Source organism: Cataglyphis hispanica, chromosome 11 (assembly GCF_021464435.1).
Source record: "Cataglyphis hispanica isolate Lineage 1 chromosome 11, ULB_Chis1_1.0, whole genome shotgun sequence".
In the NCBI taxonomy this organism is placed as follows: Eukaryota; Metazoa; Arthropoda; class Insecta; order Hymenoptera; family Formicidae; genus Cataglyphis; species Cataglyphis hispanica.
This window is the reverse complement of record NC_065964.1, coordinates 6386273-6411763: the sequence shown is the minus strand read 5'-3', so window position 1 is coordinate 6411763 and position 25491 is coordinate 6386273. Positions and strand designations below refer to the sequence as shown.

The 25491-nt window shown below is 33.6% G+C and overlaps 4 protein-coding genes across 5 annotated transcripts; 3 read left to right on the top strand and 1 right to left on the bottom strand.

Annotated features, from left to right (window-relative positions):
* Nucleotides 1-2490: 2490 nt before the first annotated feature.
* LOC126853169 (palmitoyl-protein thioesterase 1) lies at nt 2491-5068 on the top strand. The gene is made up of 7 exons (XM_050598712.1): nt 2491-2773; nt 3416-3525; nt 3813-3940; nt 4024-4179; nt 4271-4388; nt 4600-4758; nt 4834-5068. The coding sequence occupies exons 1-7, from the start codon at nt 2620-2622 to the stop codon at nt 4957-4959; spliced, it is 951 nt and encodes a 316-aa protein (XP_050454669.1). The 5' UTR covers nt 2491-2619; the 3' UTR covers nt 4960-5068.
* An 8999-nt stretch (nt 5069-14067) lies between these two features.
* LOC126853176 (retinal homeobox protein Rx-like) lies at nt 14068-19406 on the top strand. 2 transcript variants are annotated; one of them, XM_050598719.1, is made up of 4 exons: nt 14068-14330; nt 14970-15104; nt 17190-17488; nt 17828-19406. In XM_050598719.1, exons 1-4 carry the CDS (start codon nt 14253-14255, stop codon nt 18096-18098), a joined length of 783 nt encoding a protein of 260 aa, XP_050454676.1. In that variant the 5' UTR covers nt 14068-14252; the 3' UTR covers nt 18099-19406. The 2 variants fall into 2 exon arrangements, with proteins under 2 accessions (XP_050454676.1, XP_050454675.1); XM_050598718.1 differs by having other exon boundaries at nt 14068-14336.
* Nucleotides 19407-20425: 1019 nt separating this feature from the next.
* LOC126853181 (60S ribosomal protein L14) lies at nt 20426-22393 on the bottom strand. Its single transcript, XM_050598728.1, has 4 exons — nt 22311-22393; nt 21574-21675; nt 20948-21142; nt 20426-20620 (listed from the first exon to the last, which is right to left on the bottom strand). The coding sequence occupies exons 1-4, from the start codon at nt 22311-22313 to the stop codon at nt 20459-20461; spliced, it is 462 nt and encodes a 153-aa protein (XP_050454685.1). The 5' UTR covers nt 22314-22393; the 3' UTR covers nt 20426-20458.
* A 249-nt stretch (nt 22394-22642) lies between these two features.
* Nucleotides 22643-25403, top strand: LOC126853171 (surfeit locus protein 1). The gene is made up of 5 exons (XM_050598714.1): nt 22643-23062; nt 23498-23619; nt 23697-23894; nt 23984-24154; nt 24282-25403. The coding sequence occupies exons 1-5, from the start codon at nt 22856-22858 to the stop codon at nt 24493-24495; spliced, it is 912 nt and encodes a 303-aa protein (XP_050454671.1). The 5' UTR covers nt 22643-22855; the 3' UTR covers nt 24496-25403.
* The last annotated feature ends 88 nt before the right edge of the window (nt 25404-25491 follow it).

The window sequence follows — 25491 nt, the reverse complement described above, 5'->3', positions numbered from 1 at the left end:
ACGGGCATCGGGAGCGCGCGGGCGCCGCGCGTAGCGCGGGGGATGGGGTGGTCGGCGAGCGGGGGGACGAGATAGGTGGAGAGATGCGAAATGACTGCGCGGGTTGGCCGCTGTCGCGGGGGTGGCACCGAAAAGCACAGTGGTTCGCACGTGTAGTAGCGCGTAGTAGTTACCGATGCGGACGGAATGGTCGGGATGGGATATCCGGACGGATCCGGTTAGGACGGTCGGGAAAATCCTCACCCCCTCTCGGCAAAGAGAGAGAAGGCGGTGGAGTTCGACAAACTGGATTCATTACGCCGCGGAAGGAGATGCAGCGGGATGGAGGAGGCAGGGGAGAGGATGTAGAAGCGCGCGGAGAGAGTTGGCGAAGAGAGGGATGATGACGGGGGAGTGCACCGTTGAAGGGGTAAAGGGGTGAAATCAACCTCGTCTCGCGATATTCGATCCGCGATCTTTTGGTCGCTCTATTGAATTTTCGCCATTTTTTTTTTCGAAGAGAAAGTTTCATTTCTTTGCAACTGGAATACAATTTTAGGTTTATGTGCATTTTCGCAAAAATACATACTTAGAGAATGTCCGAAATATTTACTTTGTTTTGTGGGGTCATTTTTTTTTCTCGTGATATATTTCTGATAATTTTGATTTTTAAACAATTAAAGCATTCTGCTGTGAGAAGAAGGTGAAGATTGATGTGGAAAAATTTGATTCAATATTTGGTAATATATATTTATATTTTACGACTACACATACGTGGAAAAAGATTAAAGTAACGTAAAACATATATAGGATGTTCCTTTATATACATATATAATTTAATTGGAATAAACGGTAGATTAATTTGACGAATTTGCACAGTATATTCAAATATTTTGCGTGAGAAATTCTGCGAGGAAATTTCTTCAACCGCAACCGCATACTAAGTATTACCAGGAAGATTTCCGGTTAATTTGCTTTCTATTGGGCTGGCCGGTTTCTCGTTGCCCATCTCTTTAATATGTCGATGTTCCTCCTCATCATCCCCTCGATCGATCTTCTCCTTCTGTCTCTCTATATTTCTTCTCCGTTTCCTTTTCTCCAATTCAACCCTTCGATTCTTATTTATTCGCGTCTCTTCCCACTAGCAGTGTCTATTACGATTTCCGATGCTTCTATTTTTGAGTTATTTTACCTGTCAAAATATCACATGTTACACTTTTCTGTTATTGTAACATATTTAGGTTTCAAAAAAGTATGATTGTCGAGAACAAAAAATTTCCCTCAAATTATATAAAAAAATAAATTATAATATAGCATCGTTTTTTAGAAATTATTGAATTACATCGAATTAACTTTTATAACGATTAAACGCTTGATAGCATTTAAATTCCAAGAGATTCAATCTCTCACGTTTATATAGTTAGACAATTAAATAATTTCGTTAAAGAATCTCCCCCTCCTCTCTCTCTCTCTCTCTCTTCCTTTTTCATTCGCGAAAAAAATCGAATTACGCAATAATCAATCAAGAACCGCGTGAGATCGCAGCTTTTCACGCTACGGCAAGTTTTCCGCGTTACATTCATCGACGATAGTCTCGTCTCAGATCCGCTTTAAGTGATTACTGCACATTTCCATACGCGGAACGGAACGCCGAAGAACGGAAACAATGTATCCCCGTAACAAGCGGCTCGGATATCGCGCATTGTGCTCCCCGATATCGCGGCGATTCGCTAAACAAAACGGCCACTGGTTCGCCACTCCTCCTCCCAAACATTTTCCCGCCAGCGGTTTTACGGGAGACGTTCCTGCCCGAGCAACCCTCCTCTCCGGGATCCGTTTCTTTCGTCCGCCAACCGCGGGGAACGAATGGTATTCGTTAATGCGCGGAAATAACAACGGGCGATACGAGATGCGCTTTCACGTCGGTGAACCATAAAGCCCATCCGCATTAGAAATTACGGAAGTGTACGGCATCACTTTATTGAGATTGAGATTTTGTTTACGATTGATAATCTTGTTCAATCACATCATAATTTTGCGATTCACTAAATGTTGTTGACATACATAGATGCATCAAATATTTTAACACATATATAATGAAAAAATAATTAATCTCTTTCCGTGTGTTCCGCCTAGATAATTTTGTTAAATATTTTATTTTATTTTATTTTATTTTGTATGCTCTATTTTAGTAAAATTTTAATATATATATAATATGTGTATGTGTTTGTCTTTTATTATATATAACTTGAATTTGTAATAATATTATTAAGAAAAATAACAGAAATGCTGAAAACTATATAATTAAAATATGTTTCTCTAAAGTAGCGCGTGTATTTCTATATAAGTACGTGACCAGAAAATTTTGTTATATCTGAGAATGAGATTAATTTAAAAATGCAGGAAATGCGCGAGGCAAATACGAGATCTGGTTTATCGAACGAATATCGCATGAGTGTTCTACGAAGTTTTCGTTACGACCGTACGGAGCGTTGTCGTCGATAAATACATATCAAAACATATGATTTGTCGAGTGTCACGCTCAGCTGATTGCGACGATGATTAACGGTGTGGTAAAAAATATTGCATAGAGTTGATTCCTGCTAGTTGCACATACGTCAGCGCGACTGACAGTCGAACATGAATCGCGAAATCATGGGAAAGTGGACGATAAATTGCGCCTGCATTTTTATCGTCTTGATATCCCTATGCGCGAATACCGGTCATTGTTTACGTGAAGAAGGAGATGGGAAAAGTGATTCACCGGTGCCAATAGTACTTTGGCACGGAATGGGTAAGTTTTATTATTGTGCATTATGAGTATTTTTATTATAGATAATTATAACTGATATAATTATTAGTTTGTTCACACGAGTTGCAACATTTTTCACATCTGTGATATTTTTATGCGAATGTAAAATTTTATATTCAATTGTCAAATGTGTTAATTTAATTTTATTTTATTTTAAAGAACATCTCTCCTCCTCTCGTACTTACTTAAAGAAATTATAATCTTATCGTAAAGAACGATATATATCTATCCAGCATTTGTTACACATGTAAATATATTATGGTACCCTCCTTATCGCCGAAAAATAAAGTGAGTTGTATAAGAAAATTTTTTCCTATAATTGATAAACATTAGTAAATTTAAAATGAATATTTAAAGCTAGAATAAAACAAGGTTTATATTTGTAGAGATGCCTTGTAATTAATTATAATTGTTTAGATTTTTTAGCTCAAGGTATAAACTCTTATCTCAGATGATATCTTTTTAAAATATTAATAAATGCAATAATATATTTGCAAGTGAATAAAATTTTTGAAATGCTTTTTTTTCATAAAACTTGGAGTATTATTTTATAATTAATCAATCATTGCTTTTCAGAATTTTCAGTTTTATTTAGCTATGATGATTGAAGCATATCTTTTGCAGGTGATAGTTGCTGCTTCTCTTTCAGTCTTGGAAAGATACAAGAAATTCTTCAGAATGAAATACCTGGAGTCTATATCAATTCTATACGCATCGGAAATAATGTTATAGAGGTTGGACATAAAGTTGTCAATAGTCGAAAGCATATTTTATTAGAAAAATATTATAGTAAAATTTATCTTACTTCTTTATTCTATTCTATTTGTATCCTCGCCTTATGTATTCTTTTTTTCATTTAATATACTTATTCCAATCTTACTCCAATAATAAATATTTTTATATGAGATTTATATTGCTATTATCTGATAATCAGATATTATTCACATCTTTATTCCATTACTTTATTCTACATATGTTTATTTTAACGCAGAATTAGAACATGACATCTTTTCTAATCTAGGACGTTGAGAACAGCTATTTTGGAAATATTAATGAACAAATTAAACATGTATGCGAGCAGCTGTCACAAGACACAAGACTTCAAAATGGATATAATGCCATTGGTTTCTCTCAAGGGGCTCAATTCCTGTAAATTGCTTTATTTATTTATTTACAACATTTAATTTTAATTAATATTTTTTTATAAACAAAATCGTTCTCTGTATTGATAGACGGGCGGTGGCCCAAAGATGCCCCAATCCACCAATGCTGAATTTGATATCTTTAGGCGGTCAGCATCAAGGTGTTTTCGGGATACCAAAATGTTCAGACACATCTCGATTGTGTAATTATATGCGGCGCATGTTGCGTTACGGTGCATATTTATGGTACTTATTCTTGTGTTTTGAAAAAAATTATTAAATTTTGCTTAGCATTAGAAAAAAAAGAAATGTATTTTATATCCAATTTTTTCCTTAGGTACATTCAAGAATCGTTAGTGCAAGCTGCCTATTGGCACGATCCGATAAAGGAAGATGAATATCGAGAGAAAAATGTTTTTCTTGCTGACATCAATAATGAAAAGACTATAAATATGGTATATCATGATTATACATTGGAACTTGATTCTATTAGAGTATAATAGTTAATATAAGTGCAAAAAAATGTATCTTATTATCAAAGTACCATGATACGGAATTTTAATGACGTATATTAAAATTGACGTATATTAAAATGATAGAGAAAATCATCAAGTAAAATATCAAGTATAATAACTTTCTTTTAGTTACATTTTTTATTGTCATTAGGTATATAGGGATAATCTTCAAAAACTTCGAACTTTAGTTCTCGTTAAATTCGAAAATGATACGATGGTCGAACCAACGGAATCGGAATGGTTTGGATTCTATAAACCTGGTCAAGCAAAAGAAATACAGAAATTGCAGGAAAGCGAGTTGTATCTGCAGGTATGTAATCGCATTCGATTGATTTAGTAATGATATAGCTTAATGTATAATGCATAATTATTTTTTGTTTTATAGGATTGGCTCGGATTACGTAAAATGGAAGAGGCCGGCAAAATTCACTATCTTTCCTTACCTGGCGATCATTTACAATTCACAGTCACTTGGTTCATCGAAAATATTATTAAAAAATATTTAGTGTAAGTTTGGAGAGAGATATCTACACGTTTCACCTACGAAAATACTCCAGACTTAGATAAAAATGACATAAAATAATTTTTTTTTTTAAATAAAACTTAGTTACGATTTTCTATATTGATTATGTACTATATTTGAAATAATTCTCTCTCTTTTTACTTTTCCTCTGTCCTGATCGAATATTGATAATTTAGTTTGTATATCAAATATCTTGCCTTCTAATCTACTATTTTTTCCTAATAATATATTGAAAAGAAGTATAAAATGTATAAAGTAAACGCAAAAGACTTTCAGTTAACTTCTTTTTCGATATTTTCTGTTGGTTTATACTGATACTTTCTTTGCAATACGAACAATGAACCGTCGCTGAAGAATCTGTAACGAGAAAAGGGATGATTTCACAGAGGAAATCTATAAAATATACATGAGATATATCTGTGACATAATTTATTCTGCATCAGTCCTTCTTCTAATTTATGTCGGAATCTCCTGATCGTTATTTCACGCTGTTCGTATTCTCTTATTCCTCTCTCTCTCTCTCTCTTTTTCTCTCTCTCCCCCCCCCTCCCTCTCGCGATGCCGAATAATAATTTGGCGCGAAACCGTGGAGGGCCGATCGAAGAGAGAGAGACAGAGACAGAGCCCGCAAAAGAGAATGCAACGTAATTCGTACTGTTCATTGTCGTATGACGCGATTGTATATAGACCGGGGTGGTGCTGGGAGAAAGAGGGGGTGAGCGACAACAGGAGAACGCGAGGCAGGCAGGAGGGTGCGCCGCCACCGTCCGTCCTCTCCTCCTCTCTCCGTCCCTGCCTCTCCCCCCTCGGGTTGCACAACAAAGCCGCGGGATGAGAAAACATTAATCTAGGCATGTTTTGCAATCTCGCCCGCTCGCGGTGTAGCTACATATAATGGAACGCTGTTATTGCTACGCTGTTATGGCGTGCGCGTACAATGTTCGTTTCGTGCCTCTTCCTCTCTTCGTCCTCTCGTCGTCGACGACGTCGTCGTCGTCGTCGTCGACGTACAGATTGGAGGCGCGCACGTGTGTTTGCCAGAGAGCGACCAAGATTAATATTTCGAAGGTAACGAAATGACGACGCGAAGATTCGCGACCGATACCTAGCGGGGGCGGACACAGGTGTTCCGCGCCGTGTGAGAGGAGAGGATATACCGTCGAAATATTGATACTTTACTGAATATTTTCCTGGTATATTAATTCTTTAGCCGGATATAAAGCAGTAAGATTTGTGAATAATCAGCTGAGATATCTGAAAGTTGATTTGCAACATAATTGCAATTCTTATATCATCTAGGAAAAATATGTATAAGGAAAAAAATATATAAAATACGAAGGCATATTTGGAATATCCACAAATGAGGGAAACGGGCTAATTGAGAATTAAGCGTGGTAACTAAAGCGTGAATGTTCTTTCTTCCATTGTGATTTAATAATTATTCAAAATTGTGTGAATAATTAATAAATTGCATTGGATGAAAATGAATCAACTTGCGCTTTAATTCTTTCATTTGTGGATATAAATATATATAATTATATATAGAATATTTTCATATATGTCCTCTATTATATCTATATTCTACATACACACATACAATAATTTAAATAATTGTTACTATTCCAAAATTGTGCTCTGAACCATCCCCGCGCATTCTCCCCTCTTGCGCTCGTTCTATTCCTCATTAAATGCGAACGATGAAACGGCCAAGAACACCGCAAGGATTATTACCGAGAGGCCGGCACATCCCTTCGACGCCCAATCGTGGATGTCCTTAGAAGGGCCGCCTCTCGTTGCGATTTCACCCCTGGGGAGGTTTCCGCGCGGTGCCGGAGGGAACGATGATGGGGAGGGAAGGGTGTAATAAATAGAGGACGGACCGTGAGATGTACCGGTCGCGCGTTCTGCGAATGATAAATAGAGATAATTCGCTAAAGGGCAACCTTAGAATAAAGAAAGAGAGAGAGAGAGAGAGAGAGAGAATTAAATAAATAAAAATATATATTATAATGTTATATTATTTATAAATTTATATTACTTAAAATTCTATATTTCGTCTCTTTTAAAAATTTTGATAAAAAAATGTAAAAATAATTAATAGCAATCAATAATTTCTCAACGGTAATTATATTTTGTTATGCAAAAACGTAAAGTAGTTTCAGTAATTTTATAAATTTATAATAATAATAATAATCGCGAACATATAGAAAAAATTTCACGCTATTCGTCAGAATTGCCTCTCTACTTTGAGCTTCTTTTCTTTTCTAACATCGCACAAGTTAAAGCGGCGTCTTTGTGAACTCTTGCGGTCCGCTAGATATCGACGACATGTCGCCCTTTTTTCCCTCTACGGAAGTTTTATCGAGAAGAACTTGATAAGTTATTAATAGAAGCCTCTTTTCTCTCTGATATCTTTTTCCCGCTTCTATGAATTAACATCCCTAAGGCTCTTCTAAAAGATCTCGATAAGCACTGATGGGAAATAACAGTAATAAATTCAGATAGAGATAGTATAATAATTCCGTAAAATAAATTTTTTTTTACATTTGTGAAGAATATAAGTATTTTATAAACAAAAAAAATCATTATACTCTTTCTCTCTTTTATACAATGTAATTTTTTTATTATTATTAAATAAATCTTCTATTCTACATTCTTTTGTTCGCTACATCTGAATTTCAAATAATATAAGAGAAAAAATAGAATAACTTAAAAGATATCTCTCTCACTCTTTCCAATTTTCATAAATATTTTTATCATTGAATATCGCTAAAAAGAGCTAAATCGCAAATTAAAATTTAATCTTGTTAAAATAAAACTCCTTTTACAATTAATCCACATTTGAATGTTTTGTTATCTATTTGCAAACTTTAAAAAATTCAATTAAAACTGACTTTTATAAATATTTTTTTAATTTTCTGTCGTTCAAGATCAATCGTGATGCCGCAGCATCTTTATCAATGACAAATCAGCTTTGAATCGGTCAGAGAATACACGGGGACAAACTAAAGGGGGCTAAGTTTAATTACGAATCCAGATTGTGCGCGAGTGGTGGTGCAGCGATGCTCTCGCGTCAATGATTTGGAGTGAATCCATCAACGAGTCAACGCAAACGCTCCCCTGAAAGGGAACAAATTTTTGTCCGATGAATTAGAACGAGGCGCCCATCGCTCCTTTGACTCTTGTGGACGTGACAATATGAATATTAAACTATTGTTAGGCGTACATGCGGGGTGTACAACCTCCCCGTCTACCCCTGAACCCGTGACGTTCGAGCGGCTCTTGGCCGCAAGAAGATTAGTCTGTTTCGCTCTGTCGCCTACGTTTTCCTCTTTCTGTCGAATTTTAGAGAGTAAAATATGAAGATTTTTGGCAAAATTTGTCGCAAATTTATTTTCTTTTTTTTTTTTATTTAATTGAGAATTTAAGATTATTCAGATAATAAGAGAGCTTCTCTTGCGCTTCTTTCTATAAATCTCTTAAGAGTTACAATTATTTTGTTTATATTTTGATATGTGTAATAAGATTTATTATATCAAATTATTTCCTGAATTTTCAGTTAATAGAACATTATTTTATTAAACTATTTACAAGTGATGTCTAAGGATATTGGAATTATATAAACAAAGGATAGTTCTCTGAAAGGATAAAGAGAGAGAAAGAATTAAATATTAATAAAAAAATGATATTAGGTGAGTTAGTATTCTGAGCTTATGTTCGCTATTATTAATAAAAAACAGAGAACTTTTAAAGTCAAATTTTTTAATGCACAAATCTTAGAAGTCTCAAAGTTCTCGAATTTTCTAAATTTCATTCGATTAAAATATAATACAAGTTCTTTGAATCTTTCAAATTTCAAAAGTCATCAATTTTCTATAGAGGAAATTAATTATGAATTAAACTTAGAATGAAATTAAGAAAGAAATGACGTTTTAGAGACGCTTTGTATATACGTATGTACTTTTATTATTTCTCATTATTAGATTTAATAATATCGTGTTATTTCTATGTATATACAATCTGCACTTACATCTCCATATGTTTCTTCCTTTCTTTCTTTGATAAAAATTATTTTGTAAAATTTTACTCTTTTTCGTGATCCTAGATCTCTGTTTGTAACTCTTTCCTTTCACGCGGCGCGTTCGCATCGCTTTACCCTCGCCGTCATCGGTAAATTTTCTCTTTGTAGATTTTTGTCGGCGTACCTTTAGCCGGGCGTATGTTGCGCGAAAGATACGCGGTATACGTATACTATATATTCGTCGGAATTACATTAACGAGATACATCTAAGCGAGCTCAGTCTGCGATTTTGCTAACATCTCTCTCGTGCCTCGCTAAATTAAGTAACACGCATTTAAAGAGCGAAGCATCTGAATATTTGTTATTTTGATATAATGAATAGGAGTATAAAAAATTACTCTATTTTTACAAACATTTGTGACTTTTAAGATTTCTACAAATTGAATTATTTAAAAATTATTCGATCGTTGATTGTAATTTTTCTAATAATAATCGGGAAAAAAATTCAATAAATCATGCATCATAGAATAAAGCCAATGCGTAATTGCATCTTATTATTAAATAGGCCGGCGCAATTTGCGGTAAACTATATCGTGGTATTTAGGGTAACAAATAGAAAGGTAAAGCCTACCACTCATTATTTTTAGGGTGGATTGGCTGAGATATTATGTACCGTGTATACCCCGTCTACCGACGTAATCAATGAATGGACCAGGCGGACAATCCCTCTGTGACAAAAGCCCGACATTTTCCGGCTTTTCAGTCTCATTACCGTAATAATGCAAATGAAAAGGAATTTTGCGAGTTTGTTCGGTGCCTGCTTTTCTTGCTTTTCGCGACTAGCATCTCCATTTTTCGTCCGCCGCTCTATGGGAGGACTTGACGCTGAAGAGATATAATGTTGTTTAGCTATCGTCCATATGTTTATTAATTAATTAATGTACTTATTCGTTATGTTATGAATAAAAGCACGCGTACATGGATATTTAGATAAAATAAGAAACTGTATTTTACATCAATAATTTCGAATTTAGAAAGAAAGGAAATCAATATTTTACGCGCGATGGCTTTTTAGATTTTATCTTTACGACGAAAATATAGATAATTCTTTCCATTCGATGCGAGGCATATCTGAAAGCGACGAATGAATTAATCGTGATTGCGAGTAATCGCGATCGTAATCGGGAAATGCAACGCGATGTATTGTTTTGCAGTAGAAAGTTTTTATTTCGATGCGATAACGAAGAAACTTCACTATCGAGTATTCTTAATTCGTTGCTAGACTTCATTTTAATCCTCGTACTGTTCAAATATTAATATGAAACGAATGGAAACTAGGTCAGGATTGACTAAAGATTTTCTTTTCACGCGTGTGTAATTAATGTCGTGTAATTAATGTTTTAATAATAATTAATTTGGTTTATTCGTCGATGATAATTATTTATTATTAAAATCAATATGAAAAAAATAAAAAAGGAACGGAAGAAATATGTTTATAACATAATATCCTTGTCGAAACATATGCGATGAAAATAAACTATACGAGATTATATATATATAAGGTGTAAGAAAAATGAAAGAAAAAAAGAAATAATTATCGGGCAAATGTGCGACTTTAGATATTGTGATCGCTAAAAAAAATACTTTTCCACCTCAAAAATCACAAAAAAATGAAGAAACCGAGAGAAGAGAAAAGAGGAAAAAAGAGAAAATAATCTGACAAATGTTCGGTTTTAGACAGAAATACATGCAATCATGTATGTCAGTTTAAAATATTATATATTACCCGCACGTGCGATAATATTAAGAATATTTAGAGTGAGAGGATTGACAAAAATAACTTTTTTTTTTTTTTTTGCAGAAGAAAAGAAAATGATGAAGGATAAAATAATCATGACAGATACTTGATGATGACCTGACGGAGAGACGTATCTCCACATACTACAATGCTCGCGACCTAACATGCGCGCGCGGTGACCATTGACAAGAATAATTCTCCATCGAAAAGCTGCACGGGCGAAAATAAGGAAAAGAAAGGGGAGAAGTGAAGGAGGAGAGAGGAAAATAAAAAAAACTGCGCGCACACGCGGAGAGAGAGAATCCGGAGAGGGCGAACGTTGGTGTTCCTCAGACAGAGACACATAGCCCCGAGCTATGTAATTCATTACTAAAGCAATCTCACCCTGGCACCCTCTCTAGCCTGCACCCTGCCGGCATCCCTGCCTCCGCCCCTGACCCATCAGAGCCGCCCGAGAGAGCCCGCACGTTATAATATAAAAAAAGAAGATGAGCGGCGGCGAGAGACGACGGTGACGGCGGTGGTGGTAGCGAGAGAGGGTGGGTGTACAGGACGAAGCGGCGCAGAAGGGGAGGTGGGTAGGAGAGCGCCCGATTAGAATAGCGCCCCCTGACAACAAAACAAAATGAAACACAAAGCAGTGTTTTCATAATTAAAAAGATTGCGCGCGCTTCTTTCTTCCTACCATTTCTATTCATGCCTCTTTTCATTTTTCCTCTCTCTCTCTTTCTCTCTCTCTCTCTCTCTCTCTCTCTCTCTGTGCCCTGTTCTCCTCTTCTGTTCTCCAATCTCTCACTCGCGTGCGCTCTCGCTCTCTCTTCTCTTCGGACAGAGACGAGACGCGAGACAGAGAGACGGAATTCAATAACCCGTATTAATACCGCGTCGTCTTTAGAAACGGGCAGACGTATTAAAATGTTTTAATCAACTCTGACGCGAGTAATCGAATCAGTTAATGCAATAATTTTACGGAATCAACCTTGCCTGATCACAAATTTGCGACATTCTTCGAATCTCCAGCTGGACTCCAAGGAGTTGCGTTTTATACGAGCGATAACATACAATATCGGAATATCGTCGACGCGACGATTGGGACAGATATTTTTATCAAATTTTGCCTATCTTGTTTGTTTGTGCTAACTCTAATTGAAAAGAAAAAGGAAGGAGGAAAAAAAATAAAAACACAGAAACCCGCAATGTCTCCACGTTTGCAGTCAATGCGTCGAGTATCAAAGGAATGCGAGCTCCGGGGAAACGTAAATGGGCGCACCCCAGGGAGAAGCGGGCGCCGCACAATGTATCAAATATACGAGGATGCATCAATCAAATGATTGCATATTTATCCGCCCCGATCCGCGTGGATATGATTGAGAGGCAAAATACGCCGTCGCTAATTTACGGCGAATTTAACGGAACGGATACTCTTCACCGCCGCGGTTGTCGATTCGCCTCGATCATTTAGCGCATACGACGCAACAAAAGCGAGGGAAATGTACGACTTTATTTAGCCCTCTCCGAGTGGAATATTTGATTTTCTCTTTCGAAGAAAAAATGGTGGAATAAAAAAGAAACGTTAGTAATTCTTCCTGTTTTGAACAAACGCATCTAGTATTCACAACGCATATAGTATTCATACATTCTTTTGCGACGAAAAAAACTTACTTTATTTTATCGTTAATTGCATTTATTTTAGGCAGAATTTGGGAGAAAGCAATTATATCTGGTTTATAAATTGTAATCGTTATTTTTTGACGATATATATAACACGAGTTACTTTTATAAAGCAACTTCATCAACTCAGATTTTTTAGATACACAAAAATATCTAGGTAATATTCAATACAAAATATATTCAATACAAAAAAGTTGCATGCTTTTTTATAAAGAATCAAGTTAGAGTCTGGGGCACTGCTCTCATTTTGTCCAAAAGAGATTGTGTAAAAATGAAAATATGCTTTATATGTAGTATTTATAAATTAATTACAATGTTGAAATTTTCAATGTTTCCATACATTTGTAGACGTCATTCCCGTTGAGGACTTGAAGACAATATTATTAAGAGAAGAACAATGGAGAGTTAGATGCTTTCCTTGTTCGATTGGTAGACGGGAGAAAAGAGGAAAAATGGTCGCTTCATATTCATTTTTCCTTACATCATCCTGGGAAGGATCCCAGAACATATGACAAGGAGAGAGCACGTGTGTTTTTATCTTTCAATTTTGTCATCAGTTATCATATAAAGGTTTGCAATATACTTATATAAATCTACGAATATTTCTCTATTTTAAATAATCAGTAAAAAAGTGAATAGCGTCCAGACTTTAACTTAAAAGTCTCTATTTATTTGCAATATATATTAGAAACCAAAAACATAAAATTATTTTGTCTTCAAATTATTTCTCAAGCAATTGAGAGAGTTAAAAGATAAAATTTATAATTAATAGTTATCTTATAAAGAAGAAATTTATAAGAGTTTGTTTTTCAGTCTCTCGATTTCAAGCAAATTTTCAAAATATATATAGATAATATAAAGTAAAAATATATATTTAAAATCTATATGTTTAAATTTATTCTCATTCGCAATAGAAAAAATGTTGACTCCGAATTAAAATTAGCCATAAATTTTACTACGTTCGATGTATATATGTATACACTTACGTTATGTTTAAGGCTTATCGGTGCCACCACCTGCGTCCCGATACGTTGTCGAGGTTTTGTCCCTGGAGGAAGTCGAAGAAAATCGTCTTGCCGAGCGATCGAGCTTATTTCCGCCTGGAAAGGGAAGAAAAGGAATAAGAAAAGCAAAACAAAAAAAGAAGTAATAAAGAAAACACATACATAGGCAAAAAGAAAGGGGTACGAAACGGGGAGAAACGAGTAAAGCGCGAACGGAACGCGGGCGAAGAATGACGAAGAAAGAGCAGAAGCGAGGAAAAGGAGAAGAAGGGAGAGAGAGGGCGGAGGACAGCGGAGGTGAAAAGGATAAAATATACGTGGAGGGAAAATAGGGAGAAGGACGAGGAGGAGGAGGAAGAGGGAGGAGAGCGCAGACCGCGATTTAGCGGATTTTCAACGTAGCCGCTCTGCACAAATCTCTCACCCCTCGCGAGGAGGGGTGTGCGCGATTCTTAACGCGGCAGAACCGCCCCCGGAGCCGCGCGGCCAATGGCGGCGCCATCGCGCGAGCTCGGGGGGTTGCGAGAACGAAGGGTGGCTATCCCTCTCGCTACAAACTGCTCGCTCACCCTCCCGAAACGCGGACGAGCGCGACGACTCTCCTCCGCAGTGCTCTCGCCATGTTCGCGCCGAATGAGCGGACCGTCGTTCTTTTGCTGCGATAGTGAGGATCCCCAAGTTCAGGAGAAGAGTCCCCGTCTTCGTCCACGCGAGCAATCAAGAGCGATCAAGAGGAAGCGCAGAGCGAGGACCGATAAATATAGGGTGGGGACCGCGGTCGCCCGCCATGGCGGGTCCGTACCTGTCGCCCCTCGGGCCCCAAGCGGATTTATTAACCGAATATATGTTCGGCCGTCGTCGTCAGGTCAGTGTACGTTTCTCTTAATTTCATATTTAATTGTTGTCAACTTGTCAAGCGACGTTCGGTTGTCGTTGATCGAGTGCACTAAATTGGAAGTTTGGTATTCGGTTAAATTTCTCGATTCTTTTTTTTTGGAAATATTAGACAATACTCGGATAACTTTTTTTTTTTTTTTATACGATATGAGATCTAGATAAAATATTTATAGGGATATTAAAATGTGAAAATAGAAGACAAATCTCGCAAAAATAATTCAAACAATTCTAGTAATTGTGTGTGTGAAATTAAATGTCTGGCGATAAATAATAATATTCGTAGAAAAACATAGCCAGTATATCATAAACGAAATGAATGTTTAATATTCATATACAATTTGAATAAAATGAGAAAAAATTACTCCTAATTATATTAAAAAAAAAAAACCAAAATAAAAAAACATTTATATGTTATAAATTCTAATATTTTGCATCAAATTTTGCATCAATGTCTCAAACGCTATAATGCTATTAAACACATCAATGTGATTAGCGTGCTGTCACACGCTGCCGCGATTAAACACCGTCAGATATTTGTAAAAAATATGTAAGATAAAAATTTCGGCGACATATATAACACTCAAATTCTTGTAACTTTTTCAAGCAGAGACGCAATCGGACAACGTTTACGCCGCAACAGCTTCAGGAATTGGAATCTCTTTTCCAAAAAACGCATTATCCCGACGTTTTTCTTAGGGAGGAAGTCGCACTTCGGATATCGCTCTCGGAAGCACGTGTTCAGGTGAATTAAACTTGCGATCATACTTCGTTATTTCATTTATATTAGCACTTTTTTACTTCTCTTCGAGTTTCTATCAACAATGTAACTATACAAGCTTTCCCACTGCAATTAAAAACGTATTAACTAAAAAAATTATGACAATTATAATTAATTATTGAATTAATGAAAACAATTAATTAATGAAAACACGTTATTAAAAACATAAAGTGAAGAATTAGAAATTTGCAAGCACAAAAAGAAATTTTTACTTATAGTAAAGAATTTTTTAATTTTAAGCAAGAAATGTTGATTCAAAGATGATTTTTAATTTGATAAAATAAAAAGGTTTAAAAAACAATTTTTTGTAGAAGAGAAACTTATAAATCAATTGAAAACTTTAATTCATATCATTTACGATAAATTTAGACAGTCTTAATTTTAGTAGCTTGATAGAAAGACGCACACAACCCTTTTATCTGGCAAACTATCCGAGATAAAAGCTAATGCTCGCTTTTGCCTTCCCGGCACACACAGACATCCAAAGGGTTAAGAAAACTTACAACCTCAAAATCTACGAAATACGGGCTTCCAACAGATTACTTCATTCCCTAAAACCGTTCACTAATTAAAGCCCAAATAAACTGTATCGCGGAAAATACGCGCGGTTTATTTGCTTTCCGAATGCGGAAATAAACTTTGATTAGCGGTGGCAATTTATTTCGGTGCATCTAATTTTCTCCATTAACCGCTGACATTTCGTATATTATATATAAATATCAGGAAAATGCAATGTATGTTTATAGCAAAATCAAACACAAATGTGTGTAGCGCGACATATCGAATCAATATTCATATATTTTGATTTAATTACGAAACAGATTAGAAAAAAACTTTTACCTATAATTTTCTGCGCGTCTAATTATTTATTTATCTTCAATTGTTGACATATCCCGCAATAAGTTACATCACGCGTGACACGCATCTCGAAACTTTTTGTCTCTCAATCTCTCTCTCTCTTTTTCATTCTTGTCATTTTCAAAAAATGTGGTTCTTTTTCACCCGATTGTTTTCCAATTAAAAAAAAATAATAATAATAATTCTGTTGTAATTTGATTATATACCAATTAATTTAAATCTTACATGACTGCAAGAACCTCGTTTATATTATAGCAATTATTTAATTAATCAATGATCAATATACAATACTAATTCTTCCAATTAATTTTTTCCCCGTACAATAACAGAAATCAACGGAGCAACGACTTTCAATCGGATTCAAGTCAGCCGCGCAGATGTTTCGATTCATTAATTGATATCAGGATACGAACAAAACTCATCGATCCGCGATCGTATCACAAAGGCCGCGCGTACATCTGGCTGTAGGATAGCGGCTATTACGGGTGGACTATTGTGCGAAAACGATTAGGCGAACGTTGATGAAATGACCAGGCAAATCTGTACAAGGAATACACGAAAGGGTGCGAAAGAGAAAACAAGAGAGAGAGAGATTCAGAAATTCGTCAAGTAAATTCGATTAATGCTTTCGAATCTGGTCAGCCGCGAATCTCGTCAGAGTGCGTAAAGGGTCAACTATACGGGATCTTTAGTAAATTGGCGGTGGTTGCAACACAGAATCCCTGCGATGGATTAAATCGATATACAAGGGCAATTATGTCACGCGAGAGCGTAACGTAATCATTTTCTAAGAGATATTTTAAACCGATTCTATTTTTTTAAATAAATTATACAACGTAAAGTGTACGTGTGTGTCAAAAGTGTGGTCTTTTAATTAAAGTTATTTAAAAAGTGTACTTTCCTTGCGACATGAAAATGTATTCTTATTTTAATTAATAATTATTATTTTAATTAATATTCAATAATAATAATTATTTTAATTAATATTTTTAATTCTTATTTTTGAAATTTTCGGAAATAATATTATTTGGGAATTTTAAGATTAAATTAGGAAATCGAATAAACATACAGAATTGTCTCGAGTGTAGAATATTATATCGCTTTAATGTTCGCCTCGAAAGGAGTGAGGGGGAGGACGAAAGGGGTAAGAGATTACGGCAACGATCGGTCAAATGAGCGGTTTCTCCGCAGGTATGGTTTCAAAACAGACGGGCAAAGTGGAGGAAGCAAGCTCGGTTACAATTGCTGCAGGACGCGTGGAGAATGCGATGCTTGGGTTTAGGGAGCGCCACGCCGTTGCTGCTCGGCCGACCGCCTCCCGTGAGTTCCAGCAGCCTCACCGAGAGGACCAACACCGACGCGTCCTCGTCTACTTCGCCGTCCTCATCGGCCCTCGCAAATTCGCCGACCGCGAGCGATAAGTTGCCCGAGTCCGGCAGTCCAGGGTCGGTCTGCAGAGACTTTAGAATTCTGCCTCCGCCGCCACCGGGGTAAATGTCTCAAATTACATACGAAAAAAACGCCCTATTTTTTAGATATGAAAATAAATTTAGTCTATATCGAACGCTTGTAATTTAAGATTGCAAAATGAACTGTACAGTCTCTATGAAAAGAATGACTAAATTGAAAATATCAATACTTATCATTTCCTTTAATTTTAAAAGTTGTTATTATCTAAACGAAACGCTTATTTATAATCTCATCTTTCACCCAGATATGAATTTAAAACGAAACCATCTTTATATCTTACCTTAGACATATTTTATCGCATCTTATTTTCATCTAGACGATTTCGAGATTATCTAAGCAGAACACTAGCCGTTTCGCAGATACTCGGTACCTTGCGACAAATCGCCCGACAGGCTCAAGTGTCGATGTGGAACGCCACCGAGAATCTGCGCAAGTCCGGTGGATCGTGTTGACATTCTGGCGACGAGGGAGCGACCGCAGGAGGCCGAAATGGATCTTACTCTCAAGAGCCATCATCATGCGTCTGGCAGGCAGGTCACTACCCTGTTCCATCATCATGTAGCGAGCAGTCCTCAGCAAAACATGGACGAGCCTTTAGACGTCACTCTAAACAGCGCCAAGAACAACTGAGAGCGGGGAGATGAATGTCGAAGACTTTTAATCCTTTAAAATCCTTTGATCCTCCTCCGCCAAGTGTGTATGGCGTGTCAGATTTGGCGCTCATCGAAAGCGCTGAATTTCATCAGTTTCCAAGACGTTAAGATTTCTTCTTTTTCATTCTTCATCTTTTTGCCCGAATCTTTCATGTTCTTCGAAAATGAATTGTTGCACAGTGTAATCGTATTTTAATTTTATACATAATAATATAATAACATAAAGTATAATAAATTCACGTAATTAAGAATTAATTAATAAATCCGGGTCACGCTCGCTATATCAATACTTGGAGCTAAAGAAAAAAAAATATCGAATATTTTAATCGGAAAGAAAATCGATCATATCGCAACGTATTATGATACTCTTTATCGTTGTATATATATATTTTAACGTTAGACTTATTTGTATATTATATTGCGCGAGTGTAATTTATAGCGACGTGCCGAAAATATATATTTAAAAGACAGATATGTCGTATCTTCGCGCACGGTTGTAACATTGGGATATGCAGTGATTATAGATCGCAATGTGATCGAGAATGAAGTATTTTTAAAGCAATATTTTATAACAATAATTAGACGCTAAATATATCTTTCAAGATATTAAATCTGACAGTACTCATAATCGAAGATTTTCATGTAAAAATAAAAAAAACATTAACATTTTCATTATTAAATCAAAATAATATACATATAGATCTATTGTTTGGCAGTTATCACATCATGATACATTTTCTTACAAATTTTCGAACATCTTGTTAATAGATTTATTAATTATCTGTATATAACTCTCTCATATCTTTATTATTAAACAATAAAAGTTTCATCCTTTCGAGAAAAAAAAACAATTTTAAAAGGATCGTAAATAGAAAAAAAAAAGGTTGATTTTATTCGAGTACTTTATCTTTGTAGAAAAAAATTGCTACTTATTAGTATGTATTACTGTGTAGAAAAAAATTAGTAATTTGTACAAAATTAAACATGTATTTCTTATACGAAAGGAACTGAAAGAATTAAGCGATAAAAGTGCAAATGACCATTATGCAGATACAGTTTACTAATCGAGATTGAAACTGTACTCAGATATATAAATTGTAATATTCGCAAAAATTAAAATTGACTTTAGAGAACATAGTCATCTATTCTGTGCGTGCACAATTTTTATCTGTAAAAATTTTCAAAAATAAGACACAAAATACTAAAACGCGTTTCTGTATAGTAATTTCGATTAATGCACTCTGACGTCGATTAATCGACGGATAGTTTTCTATTAATTGTATCAGAAAACGTACGGATTTCTTTTTTCGATTTATATAATGTAAAATATCGCATAAACAATTTGTACAATCGGGTGCGTTAATAGTATTCCGATTGCACTTATATATATATATATATATATATATATATATATATATATATATATATATATATATACATAAGATGCGTATCTTTTCATTTTGTAATTTTTTTTTTCAATTATATGCTTCAATTACTTCATGCTCGCGAAAGAGAGATGTATTCTTGTGAATATGATCGGTTATTATATAACGTACCCAATTGCACATATGATTATAAAATCGATTTAAAATGCACTCGCACATCTTCCAATTCGCGCCTATGTGTGCGATATAATGACTGAGAGTAGAAAAGGTTTTTTTTTCCTAAGATATTCTTTTTTTTGGTTGTTATGCTAGTTTTTCAAGAAAACGTGAAATGTTAACGCTGTATATAGATTTGACATATATATAAAATTATAATTTATATATAAATAAATAAATAAATTAAAATATAATGCAATACCTAAATATTTAGAATATTTGTTTTAGAAATAAATATTAATCGCTAAAAATATGTTTTCTATTTATTCTATATGTTTCCTAAAAGTAAAACATAATAATCTCTATTCAAATTTTTAATACCGCAAATTTCCGAGTTTATCAAAATTATAATTGCGTTTCTGCTAAAGTAAAAGGATATATATATTTAGTAACATTCATATTTTAATTTTTACTAATTAATTACATAATTAACTATTGAATATTTAAAATAATAAGGGACAAATAAAATAATTTTTTTTTTTAAATAATGATCTCTGAACTCTTAAAATCTTTAATTTCTGATATTAAGCCTAAATAATAAATTTCAATAGAATTATAATTACTCTCTATTGCTATTTCTCATTCAAAATCAAATTGTTTTATAATTCTTTTAATGCTTAAATTCAAGTTTTAATGAAATAAACAGGTTTTCAACCAATAATTTTTCATTGTGTGTGAAAAGAATATCATAAATAATAAGACCTTTGTAAAATAATTTTGTATTTATTTCAAAGAATTATTTTTTCGCAGCTTTTTTCGTACTCTTCTTTGCTGCATCGCCAGTTTTAACCTTCTTGGTTTTCTTTTTTAATCTGTAAAACGCGTCTGTCCGCAACTTATTCCTTATCTGCCTTGCTTTACGCAACTTGAAACGATCAAAATCACAAAGTGCCGCACGCTGAAACAAAGAAGATTCTTTCTAATAAATCATAATACGTCGAAGTATATTTTACTGTCGAAATTGTAACTGTATCATCAGAATTAAGCTAGCATCAGTCAAATCAGCCGGCAGTTCCTATCAATAATATTGGTTCATCATATACACATTTAAGCTATTTTATAAAAATCTAATGATAAGAAACTTATTTAGCATATCTCCTCTTTCTTTTATGAAGCAAAACGTTATGTTAAAAGTACCGTTTTTTAAATAAAATATAAACAATAATTATTTAACATAAATAGCATTTATTAATTAGTGATAAAATTGACGAATTTTTTAAATTACCTTCTTTTTAGCTTCAACCTTTCTAGACCACATTGTTTGTTTCCATAATTCGTTGATATTAGCTGCTTCCCATACTTTACGTACAACACGAGTGGATCCAGAGAATGGAAAACGTAAGCGGAATTTCGTCAAGTGAAGCTCGTTAAGTCTCATTTCACAACGAGGTACACCTGTCGATGGGCCATCGACCAGAACCTTAGAAAGAGTAAAAAATTAAGTACTGAAATCTAATAAAACTATTATAGAAATCGCAATAACTGTATTCTCAGAAATAAATTGGCATCATTAAAGTCAGCCGGCATTTCCTATCATAATATTGGTTCATCATTTAATTAAAGTATAATTTAAAAAATATACAGAAACAAATATATGAAAATATAGTATCAAACTTCTCTGAAAACATTTTTAGCCTTTATTTATATCTTTATTATATCAAAGAACAATATCTGTTTGTATGTAAATCTCTTGCATAATATTATCTGCAGTCGAAACATGATTGTAATCAATATTCTAATATCTTGCCGCTAATGTTTCTTATTCATAATGAACATTACCTGCTTCATATTACAGTCATTCACTAAAAAGTTATTCATTAAATATAATTTAATAAAAAAAAATATTCTTACTCGATTCTGATCGATAATATCAACAATGGTGACCAATTTGCCTTGGTAAGGTCCATCGCTCACATAGGCCACACGGCCTGACTGCACGAATCTCTGAAACGGCTGTTAATAAAAAAGCACAGTATTAATGATAACTCATAATCTATATCAATCTGCAATTTTAATAAATAATAAGTTCTAATATACAAAAATTAAAATTTTACGATGCGTTGCATGTGTTCTTGTAACACAGAATTAAAATATAACAAAATATAATCAAATACAGTAAAAAATCAATTGTAAAAAAAGCTCTATTTACATAATAAGTTAAAGTAAAAAGAAAAGACTCTCATTGAAGATATATATATACATATGTAGAGAATTTTGAATCTGATTTAAGAAATTAAATAAGAACTTGCTGTAGAACGCACACTTCCTAAACTGTAAATTATGAATACAGTTTATATCATCGTGTAATCGTGAAAATTATATCGTGTAATAAACGACGAATATAGTGAATTAAATCGAGCACACATGCATCTAGAATTTCGGAGAACACGCCGTACAACATGTGATTAATAAGCTCGTGTAACGATGAGGTTAAGTCTCGCGATAATTTTGCGCGAGATTCTCGCGTCGTTCGAAAATAATGATCATCGTGCGAGAAAAGCAAAAACTGTGAAAAAACCGACTCATTCGTCGTTTATTACAATAATATCAATAATAATATTGCCGAGAAACAATCTCTACTCTCTCACCATGATTTTCCGGAAGCAAAAGAACCATCCGAGAGAAAAGTGGATAAACCGCGCCCACTGCCACCAACCGTCAACTGTCACACTCACCAGTGAGCAATAATCTATAGGGACTTTTTTCGGCACAATTTAAAGCCCGTATCAGACGATTTCAGTACATACCGTGACATATCAAACCATTTTTATTACGTCACATCGGGCTTGGGCATGCGCTTCGTACATCGAGCGCGTAATGTCGATTCAATCAAGGTATATTTTCATTCGAAGCTCGACATCAGCTGTTCTATTTTCTATTTCATGCTCCGTTTTGAGAGAGAGAGAGAGAGAGAGAGAGAGCAATACGATGAACGAAAATATATATGTATACGAATGATTTTCTATACTCCCAGAGAATATACACTCATCATACACTGACAGCTGACAGAAAGTTTATTGAACCGCATACACAATCTGTGAATTATATCTTTAACGTGAATTTTGCAATAATGACAGTACTTTATGATTAGACATACAAGATTTCGTTTGCAGAATTAAATACGATTAAAAATATGAATTTGATGGCTATAAAAATGTTGAGAAATTCGAGAATTGCAAGATATACGCTCGACAATCGGGCGCACGTGTCTCTGTTTGGTAATGCGAATATGCAAGTAAGATGTAAAAGTCAAAAAATAATGCGCTCAAATAAAGCTATCGAAATAAATAGATATCAACGACCGGAAGAATCTATTGGGGTGTATGGATATTGCTTGTTGGCAAGTAATACTACAAACATACTTATTATGCTTATAATTTATTGTAAGATTTTGTATGTATCATAGTGATATAGAAAGATTTCATGTTTGTGAAATGTAAATAAAAATTTGCGAAATGAATTTATTAATTAATATATTATAATATACTATAAATTTATACAGAAAAAAAATATTAAAATTTAGAAATTTTGATGTAAAATTTTTTGGATGATATTTTTGTATATACTATATTATAAAATTACTTAATATTAATAAAAATAATAATAAATATATATTTAAGATTGCAATATATTAATTTTATAAATATAATAAAGATAAACATATAAACATAAAAAGTAAAATTTATATTTTTAAATTAAAAAAAAACTAATTTAAAAACTATTTTATTGGTAATTTTTAATTTTCATATTTTTATCTGTTGCAATTTCTATACAGAGTATACCTATTGCTACTTTCGCACTTGGCACATGGCAAATTAAGAGATGGCGATGGAAGTTGGATTTAATAAAAAATCTGAAGTATCGTACTTCTACAGAACCAATTGATTTGCCATCTGAGTAAGATTATATATGATGATTTATATTGTAAGTACTCTGTTAAATATAGGCATTTCATAGAAATATGTTTTTTCCAGTTTAGATGAACTGAAGCATAAGGAATATTATCCTGTGAAGGTAAAGGGAAAATTTTTGTATGAAAAGGAATTTTTGATGGGGCCTAGAAGTCTCATTCTAGGTGGAGAAGCTGTGAGTGAAAAAAGTGGTGGAATATTTTCACGCAAGCCGGGTACAGGATATTATGTAATCACACCTTTTAAATTGGAAGATCGAGAGTAATTGCACTTTGCTTTTATTAATTGAATTATATTATGAAAAAGATCTTTTTATTCTACACTATGGAATTAATTAATGATTATTTCAGTTTGACTATTATGGTGAATCGTGGATGGATACCTAAAAGTGATCGTACATTATTTAAAATGGAAAAGAAGATTACAGATTCTATAGAAATCGTCGGCATTATTAGAGCAACTGAAAAACGACCTACATTTGTACCTGACAATGCTCCTGCAAAAGGGGTATGGCATTACAGGTATAAAGATGTAATATAGCATTTATCTAATTTGTATCTAATGTGTAAAGTTGTATTGAAGAAATTTTTAATAATTGTAGAAAATAATATTTTCTCCTGAAACCTCAAGCATTTATGTTTATTCCAGAGATTTAAATGCAATGGCAAAGATAGCAGAAGCAGAACCTGTATATATAGAATTATTACCTGGATATAGCACCCCACAAGGTCCAATTGGTGGCCAAACAAGAGTAACTTTAAGAAACGAACATTTAAGTTATATAATCACTTGGTATGGATTGTCTGCAAGCACAGGCTACATGTGGTTTCGATATTTTGTGCAGAAATTACCTCTCCTTTAGTCATTAGCATTTCTTAGAAAGAGAAATAGAAATTTATCTGAAACATATGTAAAAATGTATGAGAAAAGTTTAGCTACTTTTTATTTAATTACGATTATATACCCTACATTATCCATGTAAAATCTTTTTATATTTTTATGAAAAAGATCCGAAAAAAGAAGATAAAGCAATGTTATCTTCTGTAATTATAAATTTATTTATAGAATTCGTTATTCCGTAAACATAATAACTGTAAGTGTATTCTCCATTTCTCTCAGAAATATCTTCTATTGTTCTGCTAAAGAAATATGGATTTTTTTATCTTTTATTAATCATTATAATAACAATGACAGTGATTATTATTATTTATAAAATTGTCAAGGATAGTCATCATGTACAATATTTCCTGATAAAATCAGCATAAAAGACATTTTTATATAAAATATGAAAATATACAATAACAAGTTACATCTTGATCATATATTCGTATATACTAATGACAATAATAAAAAAAAATTATTTAGAAAAGCAAGTATCAAGGAGGATTATCAGATTGTAATAAAAATAATAAAATATTTCTCTCATTAACAGATGATAATTATTCTCTCTTATGTTGTGTTAATAAATTTCATTATCATGTACTTATTTTTTTTTAATATCTTATTTATAATAGACAATTTACATATTTTGTTTATAATATTTAAATATTAAAAATAAATTATTTTCATATCTAAAACTATTTAGTGTAAAAATCTATATAATCATATTTCACCAACTTTTTTAAATGGAATTTTTAAACAATCTTTCGTTTCACTGATATTTCATTGAATCATGAAAAGCTTGGTAGAAAAGATAATAAATAAAAAAAAGATTATGGAGCAAAATCTCGATTATGAAGCAAAATATTCGTATTATTTTTAAATTTAAACTTTATTAAATTTAAACAATAAAAGTATCATCGTTTCTGTCTATAAGGCTTGATGAAAAAAAGATATTTTTATATGTTTTCGTTTATCG

Bases quoted from the DNA above. Each gene is read 5' to 3' on its own strand.
- LOC126853169 (XM_050598712.1), top strand. From the start codon at position 2,620: ATGAATCGCGAAATCATGGGAAAGTGGACGATAAATTGCGCCTGCATT. The intron at 3,941-4,023 runs GTAAATTGCTTT...CTGTATTGATAG, and splicing joins TCTCAAGGGGCTCAATTCCT to ACGGGCGGTGGCCCAAAGAT. The intron at 4,389-4,599 runs GTATATCATGAT...TATTGTCATTAG, and splicing joins ATGAAAAGACTATAAATATG to GTATATAGGGATAATCTTCA.
- LOC126853181 (XM_050598728.1), bottom strand. The intron at 21,143-21,573 runs GTAAGAATATTT...ACTCTTTCTAAG, and splicing joins ATATTATCGATCAGAATCGA to GTTCTGGTCGATGGCCCATC. The intron at 20,621-20,947 runs GTAATTTAAAAA...TCTTTGTTTCAG, and splicing joins AGGTTGAAGCTAAAAAGAAG to CGTGCGGCACTTTGTGATTT.
- LOC126853171 (XM_050598714.1), top strand. From the start codon at position 22,856: ATGAATTTGATGGCTATAAAAATGTTGAGAAATTCGAGAATTGCAAGA. The intron at 23,063-23,497 runs GCAAGTAATACT...ATTTCTATACAG, and splicing joins TGTATGGATATTGCTTGTTG to AGTATACCTATTGCTACTTT. The intron at 23,895-23,983 runs GTAATTGCACTT...TGATTATTTCAG, and splicing joins TTTAAATTGGAAGATCGAGA to TTTGACTATTATGGTGAATC.
- LOC126853176 (XM_050598718.1), top strand. From the start codon at position 14,253: ATGGCGGGTCCGTACCTGTCGCCCCTCGGGCCCCAAGCGGATTTATTA. The intron at 14,337-14,969 runs GTACGTTTCTCT...TTTTTCAAGCAG, and splicing joins GCCGTCGTCGTCAGGTCAGT to AGACGCAATCGGACAACGTT. The intron at 15,105-17,189 runs GTGAATTAAACT...GTTTCTCCGCAG, and splicing joins TCTCGGAAGCACGTGTTCAG to GTATGGTTTCAAAACAGACG.